We start from the raw sequence: 14,491 nt of genomic DNA, 5'->3' as shown, positions 1-14,491 counted from the left end.
AGAAACTCAGGAAAGATTTTGTGCTTGCAGTAATGACAAACAGGCTTCTGTTGCTTACACTCACCTGAGCTGGCTTACTGCAGATGACGCCATGAATCTCCAAGTAGCTGAAGGTTACCTCGAGCTGCAATTGAGGGAGAAGGGGAAAACAGAGACCTGTAATGAGGGTTTTAAAACCTATAATTCGATGTAAAAATGCCTCAATTAGAAACAGTCTAAGTACAAAGTATTGGGCATCTTCTAAAGATAGGCTGGCTTCATATCGTCATTCATTCAATAAGACATAACCTTGATCTATCATATTTCAGGAAAAAACATTATTCACTTTGCTAAGGGACTGAATGGAAACGAGAAGTCTGACTTTTTAAACTTCATCCAAGGTCAAAACCAATGGAAAGTTTTTGTACTTCTACTCCAGTATTTATTTACTGAGCAATGAATTGAGAAGGGAGCTATCTAAATAGACTTTTTTTTCTCTTATGTCAAGATGTTGCCTCAGTAAATCAGATCAGGATAATGACAATGTTAGTTTTCCCTTCTTTCGAAAGCCTTAGCTCTTTGGGTAACACTCTGACTACTTACTGGAGTCATGATTCTTTCCGCTGTCTTCCATTGAAGTTCATATTTTGAACGAATTTAGAAAAATATTTAGGAATTTTAATCTGTGCTTCAATGAAACACACAGAGGTTTAAAAAGTCTCCTCTCTCTGTATAGACATAAATGATGATTTCCTATTTTAACAAGTGCCCTTTCCTCTCTTCTCCTGTAAGCAGCACTTTTTTTCTTCAAAACATCTCCAGTCTCGTACTCTTTGCCTATTTTTCCTGGACAACAGCCACTAATCTTTCTCCCAGTTTTGCAGTCTTTCATCTGAGTACAGTAAACAGTCACAGGGCATGAGGCTTAGGATGGGGGGGAACTGAGTTGGATTACTTTACTTTACCCTCTAGCCTTAAAACTAGACATGTCATGGGAAAAGAATCCATCCAGAGTCAAACCCATAAGACCCTTAGTTCTGTCTGCTGGCGCTATACTGTACCTTTATACACTTGGTTGGCAAAGTTTTAGAACAGAGGGCCCCTAAACCTATAGTTAAATACCTTCAAGTATGGTGATGAGGGCCGGAGGTAGAAATATAATTCCTTCTTTTATTATTCACAGGGTCAACGAACAGAAACTTATAGAAGACCTATTATATGCCAGGACTAGAAAGAGGAAGTTAAAGGCAGCCCTGAAGGCACATTTTAAACATTCAATTAGAGTAGAAGTCGTCTTACCTATCATTATCAAGATCTATACTTGGGTTTTGAAAAGGCATTTAAAGCAGGGAATTATTTTCTAAAAGGAGTACATCTCCAACTTCATTTATTTCAAATCAAAATTCATAAACATTTTCATTTGGGAGTTCCCGTCGTGGCACAGTGGTTAACGAATCCGACTAGGAACCATGAGGTTGCGGGTTCGGTCCCTGCCCTTGCTCAGTGGGTTAACGATCTGGCGTTGCCGTGAGCTGTGGTGTAGGTTGCAGACGCAGCTCGGATCCCACATTGCTGTGGCTCTGGCATAGGCCGGTGGCTACAGCTCTGATTGGACCCCTAGCCTGGGAACCTCCATATGCCGTGGGAGCGGCCCAAGAAATAGCAAAAAAAGACCAAAAAAAAAAATTTTTTTCATTTGCTGGCCGTGGATACGATGCCAAGGTTTTTCTCTGAGTAAGCCACACTGGCTGGCCCGCCAGTGGCATTTCCTCTGTGGGCCACACCCATAAATGCAGGGCGCCCAACTTCCAATTCAAGCCCTTTAAAATGGAGAACTTGAAACCCTTGCAGAGAGCACAGGGGATGTTCTTCTACCTCTTATTCTACTAGTAGGCAAATTGGTCTCTTTCAGATTTTAGAATTTTCTGGATAGTAACCCTTTACTGCACCTTTGTATTAAAAATAGTGTTTTTAAACTGAAAAAAAAAAGACGACAACTCTTATAAATCAATATGAAGTCATAAGTTCTCTGGGTTATCACATTCCTTATCCCTGTCAGGATTTAACAGCCTTGTTATCCTTACCAAGATAGTATTTTGTTTGTTTTTGTTTTGTTGCTTTTTAGGGCCACACCTGCAACATATGGACGTTTCCAGGCTAGGGGTCAAATTGGAGCTACAGCTGCCGCCTACACCACAGCCACATCAACGTGGGTTCTGAGCTCCTTCTACGACCTACACCACAGCTCATGGCAATGCCAGATCCTAAACCCACTGAGCGAGGCCAGGGATCAAACCCGAGTCCTCATGGATGCTAGTCAGGTTCGTGACCACTGAGCCATGATGGGAACTCTAACAGTAGGTTTTTTTAAAGTGAACTATTTCATCAACATTCAGTCTTTCAGAGACACTCCTTTCCCAATCTATTTCATTGGCATGTGAAATATTAACATTTTTTAAATTTTCTATTCTAAGTGCTATGAATAGGTTTGGAAACAAACTCCTGTCCTTTGGTGGGCATCTCATTCAACTGGTGGGAACAGGTGTCAACAGTGACACTCTCTTATGAGCTCGCAGCTCTGAAAATGCAGCTGCCATCTAAATGCATCATCAGGGATGGCACAGGCAGCTCTGGCCAATTTGGCTGCAGGAGGTTAGTCAGAGGTCAGTTAAGATGCTTCTACTGCCCCTACAGGGTAGCCCGGGGATAAGGAGAGTGCCAGGGAGCCAGGAAAACACCGAGGCATTTCAGCTAGGCCCTGATGCATGATTTCAAGTTTGTCCAACAAAGAAGGAGTGCAAAGGGAGATTTAGGCAGAAGAAAAATAATCTGCAAAGGCACAGCGGCATTCAAAGAACTAGAGCAAGGCAGAAACTAGAAGGAGAGCTGCAGTTTCAGGGATCAGCAAGGAGGCCGGGCTTGGGATTCCTCAGAGCCTCAGTTACTGTCGATGGGGAGGAGGGGAGTCACCCAGACAGAATGACAGACATCAGAGCAAGGGAGGCCATTCTCTCTAATCGCATCCAGGCTATTTTCAACAGGCCTGTGCTCTCAGGCCCACCCCAAAGACGGTTTAAAGGATGTCCCTGGGCAGGAGGACTACTTAGGAAAGTGACACAGGCAGGGTTGCAAGACAACCTGAGGACGTCTTTAGGATGGACCCACAGACACTAGCACTTGGATAGATAAGAGGAAAGAACAGCTCTTTGACCATCTGCTCACGCAGCCCACGTGCCCCCAGTAAAACCCTCCCCACCCAACAGGCATCAGAACACATCTCAATGTGATGATGCAACGGTCCTCCGGGAACCCCCACTATTCCACAGGCAGCAATCCATGGCACAGCTGCCCAGTTTCTCCTCGCCACAGCCTCCTCCTCAATCCTGGGTGCACCCTTCGGCTCCCCACATGTCTTGTGCATCTGCAACCGCCGAACCTCTGACCAGTGGAAGACCCTTCATCTCCCTGGTTGACTCGGGGTGATCCTCCAACCCAGCTCCTCTGCAGGCCCTTCCCTGATTGGATAATTACCACTCCAACCCCCAAAGCAGAGCTGGGGCCTTCTGGGAGGAATGGCAAAGTTCCAGTTCTTCATCTGTGTGCGACTGCAGAGGTGTTTGCTTTGTGAGTCATTGCAGAGATGTAGTTTCCTCTTTTGTGCATCTGACTGCATGTGTGGTTCATTTAACAGTAAAAAGACCAGGAGTTCCCGCCGTGGCGCAGTGGTTAACGAATCCGACTAGGAACCATGAGGTTGCGGGTTCGGTCCCTGCCCTTCCTCAGTGGGTTAATGATCCGGCGTTGCCGTGAGCTGTGGTGTAGGTTGCAGACGTGGCTCGGATCCCGCGTTGCTGTGGCTCTGGCATAGGCCGGTGGCTACAGCTCCGATTAGACCCCTAGCCTGGGAACCTCCATATGCTGCAGGAGCGGCCCAAGAAATAGCAGCAACAACAAAAAAGACAAAAAAAGACAAAATAAATAAATAAATAAATAAAAACAGTAAAAAGACCAAAGAAAATGTTTAATGAATCAAGCCCCAAAGAAGAGAGAAGAAACCTATGTGAAAAGCAGGGGCTCTGGTACACTACTGTTCTGAACAGAATTTCTTCCCAGGAAAATGTTATAGACACTGGCTCCGCTTCCTGCCCCAAAACCAGGCTTCTCTATGGGGGAAACCAACACGCAGATCTTTGGAAAAAGATCTGCCTTTCTTTATCTATGAGCTGACAATGTCAGAAATCATAACCAATGCCCAAACTACTCGAACCAGGCCAACGTGAAGCATCATATACATCGTGGGATGAAGCTGGGCCTTCGCTCAGGGGGCAGAGCAAGGAGGGGACAGCAGAGGGAGGCAGGTGACTTTCCAAGAGGTAATCCCCCTTCTGCTGTGTCGTAACATTTTTAATCAGGGTAAACATATTAGTCAGGAAACTTTTACTCATTGGATGGCTTGACTGTTTTCTTAAGCCATAAAATTTCCTTCCGCAATTTTTCACCAGCTGGATAATGGTTAACTCACTTCCTTATATCCTGCCTTCGGGTATATTAGTCTAGAGGAAATTTAGTCCAACATCATTTAAATAATAACTGATTTAATTTGTATGACATTATAAGCATGCAGATTCACTTTATATTATCAAAAGGGTAGGACCAAAGGTTTCATTTCTCCGAGAAACTTTATAAAAATTTAGTGTTTGCATGATCAGAAAGAAAAAAAGCAGAGGAGTTCCCATCCTGGCTCGGTGGTTAACAAATCCGACTAGGAACCATGAGGTTGCGGGTTCGATCCCTGGCCTCACTCAGTGGGTTAAGGATCCGGCGTTGCCGTGAGCTGTGGTGTAGGTTGCAGACACGGCTCAGATCCCGCGTTGCTGTGGCTCCGGCGTAGGCTGGCGGCTACAGCTCCGATTGGACCCCTAGCCTGGGAATCTCCATATGCTGCAGAAGCGGGCCTAGAAAAAGCAAAAAAAAAAAAAAAAAAAAAGCAGAGGTACCTATAGCCTTTGACTAACAAACCGTGGGTTGGTATCTTTGCAATGTTCATTGAAAATCATGCTAATCATTGGTTTGTTGGTCCTACGAGGTCTGTCTCATTACTGCACTATGTCAGGCACATAAAAGGTATTCACGACATAGTGGCTCAATAGTGAATTTTAAGAATAAAGGACTGAAAACAAGAGCAAATAATACTGCATCCCAAACATCACAATACAGTGAGGCTCAAAACACCTTTCAGGAGTCCCCTTCATGGCACAGCGAAAACGAATCCGACTAGGAACCATGAGGGTGCGGATTCGATCCCTGGCCTCGCTCAGTAGGTTAAGGATCTGGCATTGCTGTGAGCTGTGCTGTAGGTCGCAGATGTGGCTCAGAACCCACATTGCTGTGGCTGTGGCATAGGCCGGCAGCTACAGCTTCGATTAGACCCCTAGCCTGGGAACCTCCTCAGTTGCGGCCCTAAAAAGCAAAAAAATTAAATAAAAATAAAACATCTTTCAAACCTCCCCCATTTTCCTGAGCATGTGGGCAGGTGAGGCAGTTCAACTTGGTAGAAAGCTAAAAAGAGGAGGACAGAGCGAAGCCAGTTCTCCTTTCTCCCATTCATTACTTGTGAATCCTTTAGACAAGCCAGCTTTGCATTCTTTGAGCTATTTTCTAATGGCTCACCTACAAGGCTACCATGAGAATTAAGTGAGATAAAATGTTTAAAATATGCTTAGTAGATAATTAAATTCCAAAATAACAAGCCATGCAAAACCCCTGCCCGCATCCTTTGATGAGAATCATGCATCTGACACCTGCTCATCAAAGTTTGACCTTGGGCAAGTTTCTGAACCTCCCTGTGCCTCGGTTTTCTCATCTGTAGGATGAGAATGATAATGGAACCACATCACGGTTTTCATAACTTGTTTTTAAGGAATTCATCTTCTTTCCTAAAACAGCACTCAATACATGCAGCTATCATCATCTTTTTAGAAATATTATCCCACTTTCTGGTTACCATTCAGTTCATATCCTATAAAACTGGTCAACACCTTTTTGTTACCATAGAGAAAATGAAAGAAGCAATGATGATGCCTAATTCATGAGCCATTGGTTCGAATTTTAATTGGCATCCTATAATGAAGACTATCTTATAGAAAACATTAGATCTTTTAAAGAAGAAAATGGATCGGTGCTACTCTTTATAGGCAACACCAGAGCCTGTAATGTGGCGGGGGAGGGGGAGGGGGGGTGAGGTGGCATTCTTCAGAGGTGTAAGAGTTATTTCCCACCTGTCAAAGTCTTAGAAAAGGCTGCCATTACTGGACCCAAGGAAATAAGAACTAGACTGGAAGAAAGTGTATACCAGTCCCCAGTGGAGAGAGAAAAGTAACTGAAATCCACAAGGCTCGGGGATTTGGAGCACAGAACACGTGGCCAATTTTCTTGATGCCTTTTTGCAGAGAGAGGGTCCAAAGAGTAAAAAGCATGCATCATCACGACGTTTCAGTGCTTTCTGGGGAGAAGGCAGGAAAACGCAGTTGTATAAAGAGAACCCTGAACACACCGGCCTAAATCATAAGTCAATGGCATTGAAAAGCGAGTGTGTGTTGGGGGGGTGTATCTACATGTCTGTGCGTCTGTCCGCGTTGGAAGGAGGAAACCCATCAACACTCACCTTGGTGGGGATCCGCGCTGTCACCAGGAAGGCTCGGCATGACGTGAGCACCTGTAAGGCAGAAGCAGTGGCATCAGTAAGAAGTACCAAAAAGTGGGCTGGGTGGCTTCGGGCTTCATCCCCAACTCTGCTTCTCAGTGATGCCTCTCTCAGTCCTAGAGAGAACGCTTAAGGAAGTTTCGATTCCAATTCTCAGCTGGGAATATACAGTTCTCTCCCGGGGTCCCACACACCCATAGGCCCCTCTGGCCCAGTAGGGACTCTTGTGAATACAGAGGCGCTGGAAATAGTCGGAACGTCTCTTTCAAACCTGGAGCAGAGATGCCACAGCCACACCCTCAGCGTCTAAATGCATCACTCTGCAACCTGGGGCTCCTGGCAGGCCTCGGGGGCCATTGCGATAAAGAAAGGGGGCTCCACATGATCTTGAGAGAAAAAGAATGAGTATGTGTATGTGTAACTGGGTCACCTTGCTGTACAGTAGGAAACTGACAGAACACTGCAAACCAGCTATGATGGAAAAAATAAAAATCATTACCAAAAAACCACTGTAAACCAACTACAGTGGAAAAAATAAAAATCATTAAAGAAAGGGGGCTCCAACACTTTGATTTGCCAAAGAACCTCCTTGTCACTAAACTGATATTTAGCAAAGAATTCTAGAATTGAATGAAACTTTGAAAACGTAAGTCAAGGACACTGAGGCCCCGGTTGTTCTAGGATTTACCCGGAGTCAGGACGGGACTCATCCTGCTCCTCCACACACAGAAGGGGACTCTAGGACAGTGCCTGTGGCCTGGTCCCTGCCTCTCTCTAGTCTCCCAGCTGCAAAGAGAAACAGTATGTTTTCCATAAAACTCTGCTTTGAATAATCAGGTCCCCACTAGCAGGGATAACTCAAGTCAGGACCCTCTATGAGACAGATGACGAAGGGAGGCAGCTGGACAGTGGCTGGGAGAGCCTGATAATGAGCAAGGGGAAGGCACGGCCCATTTCAAGACTGTTCACCTGGACACCTCCAATCACAACTATTCCCAGGATCGTCCTTTTCTTGAGATCATTTTTTGCTACTCGATTTTAGAGGTGACATTCTCTAAAAGAGTGACTTCTAGAAGTGGAGGCAACAAAAGATATCTACACCTGACTGTTCCATAGGCCGTAAACCACTGTTCTTTTCCCAAAGGGGAGATCCTTCCTTTTGACTAAGGCCCTTGGGAGACGGGCCCCTGTGGCTCTAACAAACCACAGAAAGGAGAGGGACCTGTAAGAAATGGGGTCACATGAGTGAGTGGAGGTCCCATATAGCCCAGGAGCAGTAAGACTGGCTACCTAACTTCCAGGACTTTGTTCAAAAATTGTGGAGACTTGGAGTTCCTGCTGCGGTTCAGCAGGCTAAGAACTTGACGCGCATCCATGAGGATGTGGGTTCGATCCCTGGCCTCACTCAGTGGGTTAAGGATCCAGTGTTGTCATGAGCTGTGATAGAGGTCACAAACAACGTGGCTTGGATCCCACGTTGCTGTGGCTGTGGCGTAGGCCAACAGCTGTAGCTCTGATTTGACCCCTAGAACTTCCATATGCCACAGGTACGGCCCGAAAAAGACTAAAAAAAAAAAAAAGTGAGGACTTTCCAGACAGTGACAGAAACCATTAACCCAAATGCAGGACCCTTCTGAGAGTCATGCCTCGTCCAACTATACAGGTCACGTGCCCATGAAGCCAGCCCTGAGTAGCCACCATTTATCAAATGTTTCCTATGTGCCATAAAGCCATAAATAGGCGAACATCCTTAGACACGCTGATGCATTTAATTCTCCCCTCAAGCATATTCTCGATGGTCCTTAGCCCCATTTTACCGATGAATAAACTGAGACTCTGTGATGTAACTCAAGGGCAGAAGCAGGATTCACACCTCGCTCTATAAACTCCGAGTCAATGCTCTTCAGTGTTAGGCTACCTTTACAGGTTCTAACCCAGCCCTGCCTCCTGGTAGCCTAGTTCCTGGCAGATCGGTTAGGTTTGGGCTAGGAAGGGGGAGACCAGGACAGCCTGTGTCTGGGAAGGGATTCACAAAACTCCTGGCTCAAACAGTACCTTCCTCAACAGTCAAACCCGGACGCGGGTTCAATCTCTGGCCTTGCTCAGTGGGTTAAAGGATCCAGCATTGCCATGAGCCATGGCATAGATCAAAGACACACCTGGATCTGAAGATGCTTTGGCTGTGGCGCAGGCCGGGAGCTGTAGCTCCAACTCGACCCCTAGCCTGGGAACTTTCATATACTGCAGGTGCGGCCCAAAAAGGGAAAAAAAATAAATAACCAAAGAAGAAGAGATCTGACAGTAATAGAGAGAGAAAAGAGTTCCAGAAACAGGTGTGGCTTGGGGTCAGGGGACGCGTCATTTGCTTAGGTCTGGCAAACAGATTATATGTGACTGAATTACAAGATCAGGACTCACCTTAAAGGATGGAAAATTTGTCACCTCTGAAGTAGGACCTTGCTCCTCAGCACATCTTTTTTTTTCATTGACGTATAGTTGACTTTCAATATTGTGTTAGTTTCAGGTGTACAACATAGTGATTCAGCATTTTTGCAGTAGTTTGTATCCGCTAATCCCATACCCCCTCATTTGTTCCTCCTGTCTTCCCACTCGCCATTGGTAACTGTAGTTTGTTTTGTGAATTTGTTTCTGTTTTGCATATACATTCATTTGTATCATATGTTAGAGTCCATATCTAAGTGATACCATACAGCATTTGTCTTTTTCTGACTTATGTCACTAAGCATGATATTCTCTAGGTCCATGCACACGGTGACAAATCTCAGAATTTCATTCTTTTTGATAGCTGAGGAATATTCTATACCATGGCACATCTTGATGCCCGCCCCCCGCCCCCATGCACTGTTCCTCCTCCAGGGGGACAGGGGATAAAAAAGAAAGAAAGAATGCTGACAGTCATGATGAGCAGCATGACTGTCAGAAGACAGATTCCTATTCTCACCATTTCTCCCTCTATTTATTTATAGTTGACCCTTGAACAACTTAGGGGTTAGTCTGCATATAACTTATAGTCAGCCCTCCATACTCATAGTTCCACCACACCCAAGGGTTCAGCCAACCACAGATCATCTCGGAAGTACCGTTGTATTTATCAACAAAAAAATATCTGCATAGAAGTGGATCCTTGCATTTCAAACTTGTTTAAAGGTCAACAGTACAATGCAGCACATACATTTCTTTCTCCCAGAGGCACTTGTGTGATCCATCCCCAATCTTTTCAAGACTCTGACGTCCACAAAACCTTTGCATAGAGGTAAAATAAGAGCCAAATCATAAAACTCACATGCCAAAAAGGACTATCAATCCCCTAATGAAACCCCTTACAGTTTATAATCTGAGAGCAGAGCCAAATAAATTCATCTCATAGCTAGTTTATGCCAGAGCTGGACTAGAGGCACCAGCTCTTTATTCTCAGTGTATTATCTTTTCACTCTCTCCACAGAGAGCAATAAGGTTCAATGTCAGAAGAGCACCAGACAGGAAGATGGAGCCTCTTTGGTACTCAGAAAAATATATTTAGCTCTGTGAACATTCCCTCAAAGGAAAATTGGTCCCACAAAATCCAGGATCATTTTACAAGCAGAGGTGCAATAAGTAGCGAATCCTTGCTGGGTACAATGTTCTCGTAGGCTTGCATACATCATCTCTTTTAATGGCATAGAGACTAATAGCATCCTTGATTTAAGAAGAAGAAACTGAGACATATAGGGATGATGTCACTTGCCCACGTCACCCAGCAATCAGGTGGCAGGGCTGGGATTCGAACCCAAGCAACCCGGTCCCAGAGACTAGGTTCTCCAATCTCAACTGTCCAAGAACCAGCTTCAATAGTCTACATACAGATGACAGTCATAGAACTTTAAAGCCAGAAAGAAGCAACATCAGGTAAAAGCATCATCAACAGCATGATGGATGTTTGTATATCGTAAGAACAAGGACCAGTCCCTACTGTCTGTCTGATCCTGTGTTAATCTCTGTCTCTTAAAGTGTCTCTATTTCATCTGCCTGCCTGATTCTCTATGTGTGTGTCTCAGATTTCCTGTGTCTCTCCTCGCCTGGTCCCCAGCCTTCCCTCCCGCTCCTCTCTGCCATGGCTGCCATGGTCCCCGCATGCCCCACCCCATCTTCCCGCCTTCTCCTCCCTGCTCTGGCTCCCTGCCCCTTCACTCTGCCCCCATTTCATGGAGCTTTCTCTCCGCTTAATCACTTGAGAGCTTTTATCATATTTACAACCACTGCAAAACAACAAGCACCCATCACAGAAGAAATCCTGCATTCTGGAAGAATATTTCATTTGGAACAGAGCCAGAGAAAGTTGGGCAAAACATGAAATAAAAATGACAAGACACCTTTTGACATTATTGTACAACGAGCATATCAGTAATTACATGATTACAAAGTCCCCTGTGTGTATCTAATTACCAAATCTTAAAAACTAATCTCAAAATAGGCACCCAAATAACTGACATGCAGCAATAACCACCAGCACGAGACATGTTTGTCATGTTTGGGGGAACAGTGTCTCCCACAAGCAGCCAAGGCACCAGGTGACCTACTTGCCTTCTCTTTCTTTTCTTTTCTTTCTTTTTTTAGGGCCGCACCTGCAGCATATAGAAATGTCCAGGTTACGGGTCGAATCAGAGCTGCAGTTGCCAGCCTACACCACAGCCACAGCAGCACCTGATCCGAGACACACCCGTGACCTGTGCTGCAGCTTGCAGCAACACCAATCCTCGAGTGAGGCCAGGGATCAAAACAGTATCCTCACAGACACCACGTCAGGTTCTTAAGCCACTGAGCCACAACGGGAACTCCCCTACCTGCCTTCTCTTATTCTGCCCTCTCCTGGACCCTCACCAGGAGGTTTCTAGGGGCCACTAGTGGGGTATTACCTGGCTCAATACATTTGTTTTAAGAGAGGGAAGGGAGTTCCCTGGTGGCTCAGTGGGTTATGGATCTGGTGTTGGCACTGCTGTAGTTCTGGTTACAGCAGTTGCAAGGGCTCAATCTCTGGCCCGGGAACTTCTGCATACCATGGGCATGGCTAAAAAGAGGAGGGAGAGAGGGAGAGAGGAACCCCAGAGTATTCACATGGATTCACCTTTTGAATAAAGAGCCATCTCTGGACCACATGCAGGGGCATGATGGTCTAATGATCACTTCTGCTTTCACTCTGCCAACAACACTGCTCACAGCCTGTGGACCTGTGTGCCAACTCCCTTTCTTTAGAAATATTTTAAAGGCTGCCTAAGTACACAGTGTCCTTCGGAAGTGGGACACAGGCCAAAATCATTTGTTTGAAAAGAGACACATCCGGCAAGGGAGCCTAGGCTTTGAAGAGAGAAACTTTGTGCTGGCTGGTCCCCATTTCTGGTGGTCGGCTAGAACCCCCCGAGGCACGAGGACTGTTCTTAGAAAGGCCAGAAGGGGACAGGGCCATCGGGGTAAAACCCTCCAACACTGACCCAGCCTTTTCCAACACACCGCCCACCCGGGAGCACAAGAACATAGCACTGTTTTGAAGCAACTGTGAAAAACCGTGGATGCTACCAGTCCAAGAAGGGTGCCTTTGATCTGTCAATGCAAATTGGGCCAGTTAATGGGGCTGCACTCGGGCTGGGAAACCCAAAGAACTCCGCTTCCTAGCTTAGTTGTTTGGGGCCAAGACCGCCCTGGGGTTTGTGGCCTTTGGAGGTCTTGGGGTGCACACATACAGCATCCAGCAAGTGGGGGGAGGGGGGAAGTGCACAGGAAAACACTTATCAGGAAGTATGTCCCCATGATGGGCACTACCCTGGTGTCACGGGTAGCATGCGTCTTCCTGGCAGGGGGACCAATCCTTCTTTGCTGTTTCAGCGCTGAGCATCCGGCCTCCCGGAAACTGGGACGCCTGGTCGCCCTACTTGCTTGGTTTTAGAATCAGAAAGTGAGATTCCAATTCTGGCTCTGCCTCTTTCTAGCTGTCAAGCCTGACGGAGTTAGTTAGCTTTTCAGTTTGCTCATGTGAACAATATGATACACACACGTAGATAAAGTCCTAGCCCAGCGCCCAAAAACGTCTCTGCTGAGCGTGTCATCTCACTTGATCCACGAGCCTCTTATATTTAGATTCTCAAAGTAAGATTAACACCCATTGAATTTTTAAATAAGAGTTTTGGTCAACAGAACAAAACAAACAGCAGCAAAACAAAGCCCAAGATTCTTGGTCTCCTAGGCTAAAATGTTCAGTTCGCTATACAACTTCTACCTTGAAGGAGAAGAATTTTCTCGCAAAGTTAAAACATGGGAGGACCGTATAAGAAGTATGTGTGCTTAGCTGAGGACCCTTAATCACAAAAGCCAAGCTCAAACTTCCCTCCCGCCTCCTTGGGGCCCATTCTTCCACCAGAGGTTGAAATGCAAACCACATTTTCAACCTCTATAATGAATTTCCTCTCCCTTTCATTGAAATGCAAGCAGCAGCCTGGTTCCCTTTGAGGCTTCTTGGTTCAACTTCTAACTTCCAAGTTTCACTTGGAAACATTTAGAAAAATCCTCCCTACTGTTAAGCCTCACAGCTGAGCAGAGAAGCCCGCATTTTCTTATGGAGATGATACATAATGAGGTCAGCTAAGGAACCCTCTCATTGCACACTCACTAAAAACAGAAATAAGTATCTGTTTCACCCTCTTAAAGAACTCCATTACCTCGAGCCTACCTTTCCGCTCAGCCATTCCATAAATTCGAGGTCCCCATGACCCACATTCTCTCATCCACATTACCAAAAATGCCTTGCCTTTAAATCTGGGCTCTTTGTGGCAAACACTCAACCAGTGGCCTTACCCGCCCCCCCCCCAAAGTGTTCCCTAATTTCCAAGCAAACTAAATGATGAACGCCATTCAATAGGTTTTCTCCCACCAAACTCCCAGCTCCAAGGGGCATTGCGGACAAGACCTCATTAATCGGAGACAAACGCTGCAGGGAGGGGGAAGGGCAGGGGGCGAGGACTGTTATCATCACTGTGGAGCCTTATGAGTGACAGACTTGTGCAAGGTCACCCAGAAAGTTCAGCGAGAATAGCAAGTCTCTCCTGGATCTGAGCCTCCTAACATCCCACTGCACATAGCTCTGAGGACTGTTGCCCTTCTTGGCCAAAGCAGGACATGTCACCCCAAAAGAATGCATAACCGTGCCTCATTTGAATGCAATTTCTAGCCCCAAATCCCCTGTAAAGCTCGATCGCCATGCTTCTCGGGCATCTGTGTCTCTCCTACAGTCATTACTAGGGGTGTCCCGACGAGGCAGCATGGTCCAGTGTGGGACCCGAAAACTCCCAGTCCAGTCTGCACCTGTGTTTATAAAATTGTTTTATTGGGATGCAGTCACACCTGGTTGTTTAATGGATGGTCACTGGCTGCATTCACACAATAAAAGCAGAGTTGAATAGATGCCACAAGAGATGTTCATGGACCACAAAGCCTAAAATATTTACTATCTGGTCCTTCAGAAAAAGAATTTGCTGACCCCTTGCCTAGTGCTGCAGAGGACTAACTCTGGGGTCAGGGGGCCTGAGCTTCCAACCAAGCTTCACCATTTACTGTCTGCGTGACTTGGGGCAAACGACCTAAGCGTCTCAGTGGCTCAGTTTTCCCTTCTGTAAAATGGGAGCAACAAGGTACACCCCATGGAGCCAAGGGGGTTAAATGAGTTAATGTGTGTAGCTAAATAAATACTAGCACTTTTCACATGTTCATTATTTACATTTCAATATTTTTCCATAATAGTATTATACCAAGAAGAGAATTATT

The 14,491-nt window shown here is 45.8% G+C and overlaps 1 protein-coding gene across 3 annotated transcripts in view; it reads right to left on the bottom strand.

Moving 5' to 3' along the window:
* The window catches only part of CARMIL1 (capping protein regulator and myosin 1 linker 1), a 313,277-nt gene that overhangs the window by 181,463 nt on the left and 117,323 nt on the right, over window positions 1-14,491 (bottom strand). For all 3 annotated transcript variants that reach the window (XM_047797118.1, XM_047797119.1, XM_047797121.1), the window contains exons 3-4: window positions 6,644-6,694; window positions 65-124 (exon numbers count right to left, since the gene is read on the bottom strand). In XM_047797118.1, the coding sequence (XP_047653074.1) occupies window positions 65-124; window positions 6,644-6,694 (111 nt within the window). The remainder of the gene's footprint in view (window positions 1-64; window positions 125-6,643; window positions 6,695-14,491) is intronic.

This window comes from Phacochoerus africanus, chromosome 9 (genome assembly GCF_016906955.1).
Source record: "Phacochoerus africanus isolate WHEZ1 chromosome 9, ROS_Pafr_v1, whole genome shotgun sequence".
Taxonomy (NCBI): Eukaryota; Metazoa; Chordata; class Mammalia; order Artiodactyla; family Suidae; genus Phacochoerus; species Phacochoerus africanus.
The sequence above is the reverse complement of the archived record's forward strand: the minus strand, read 5'-3'. Positions and strand labels throughout refer to the sequence as shown.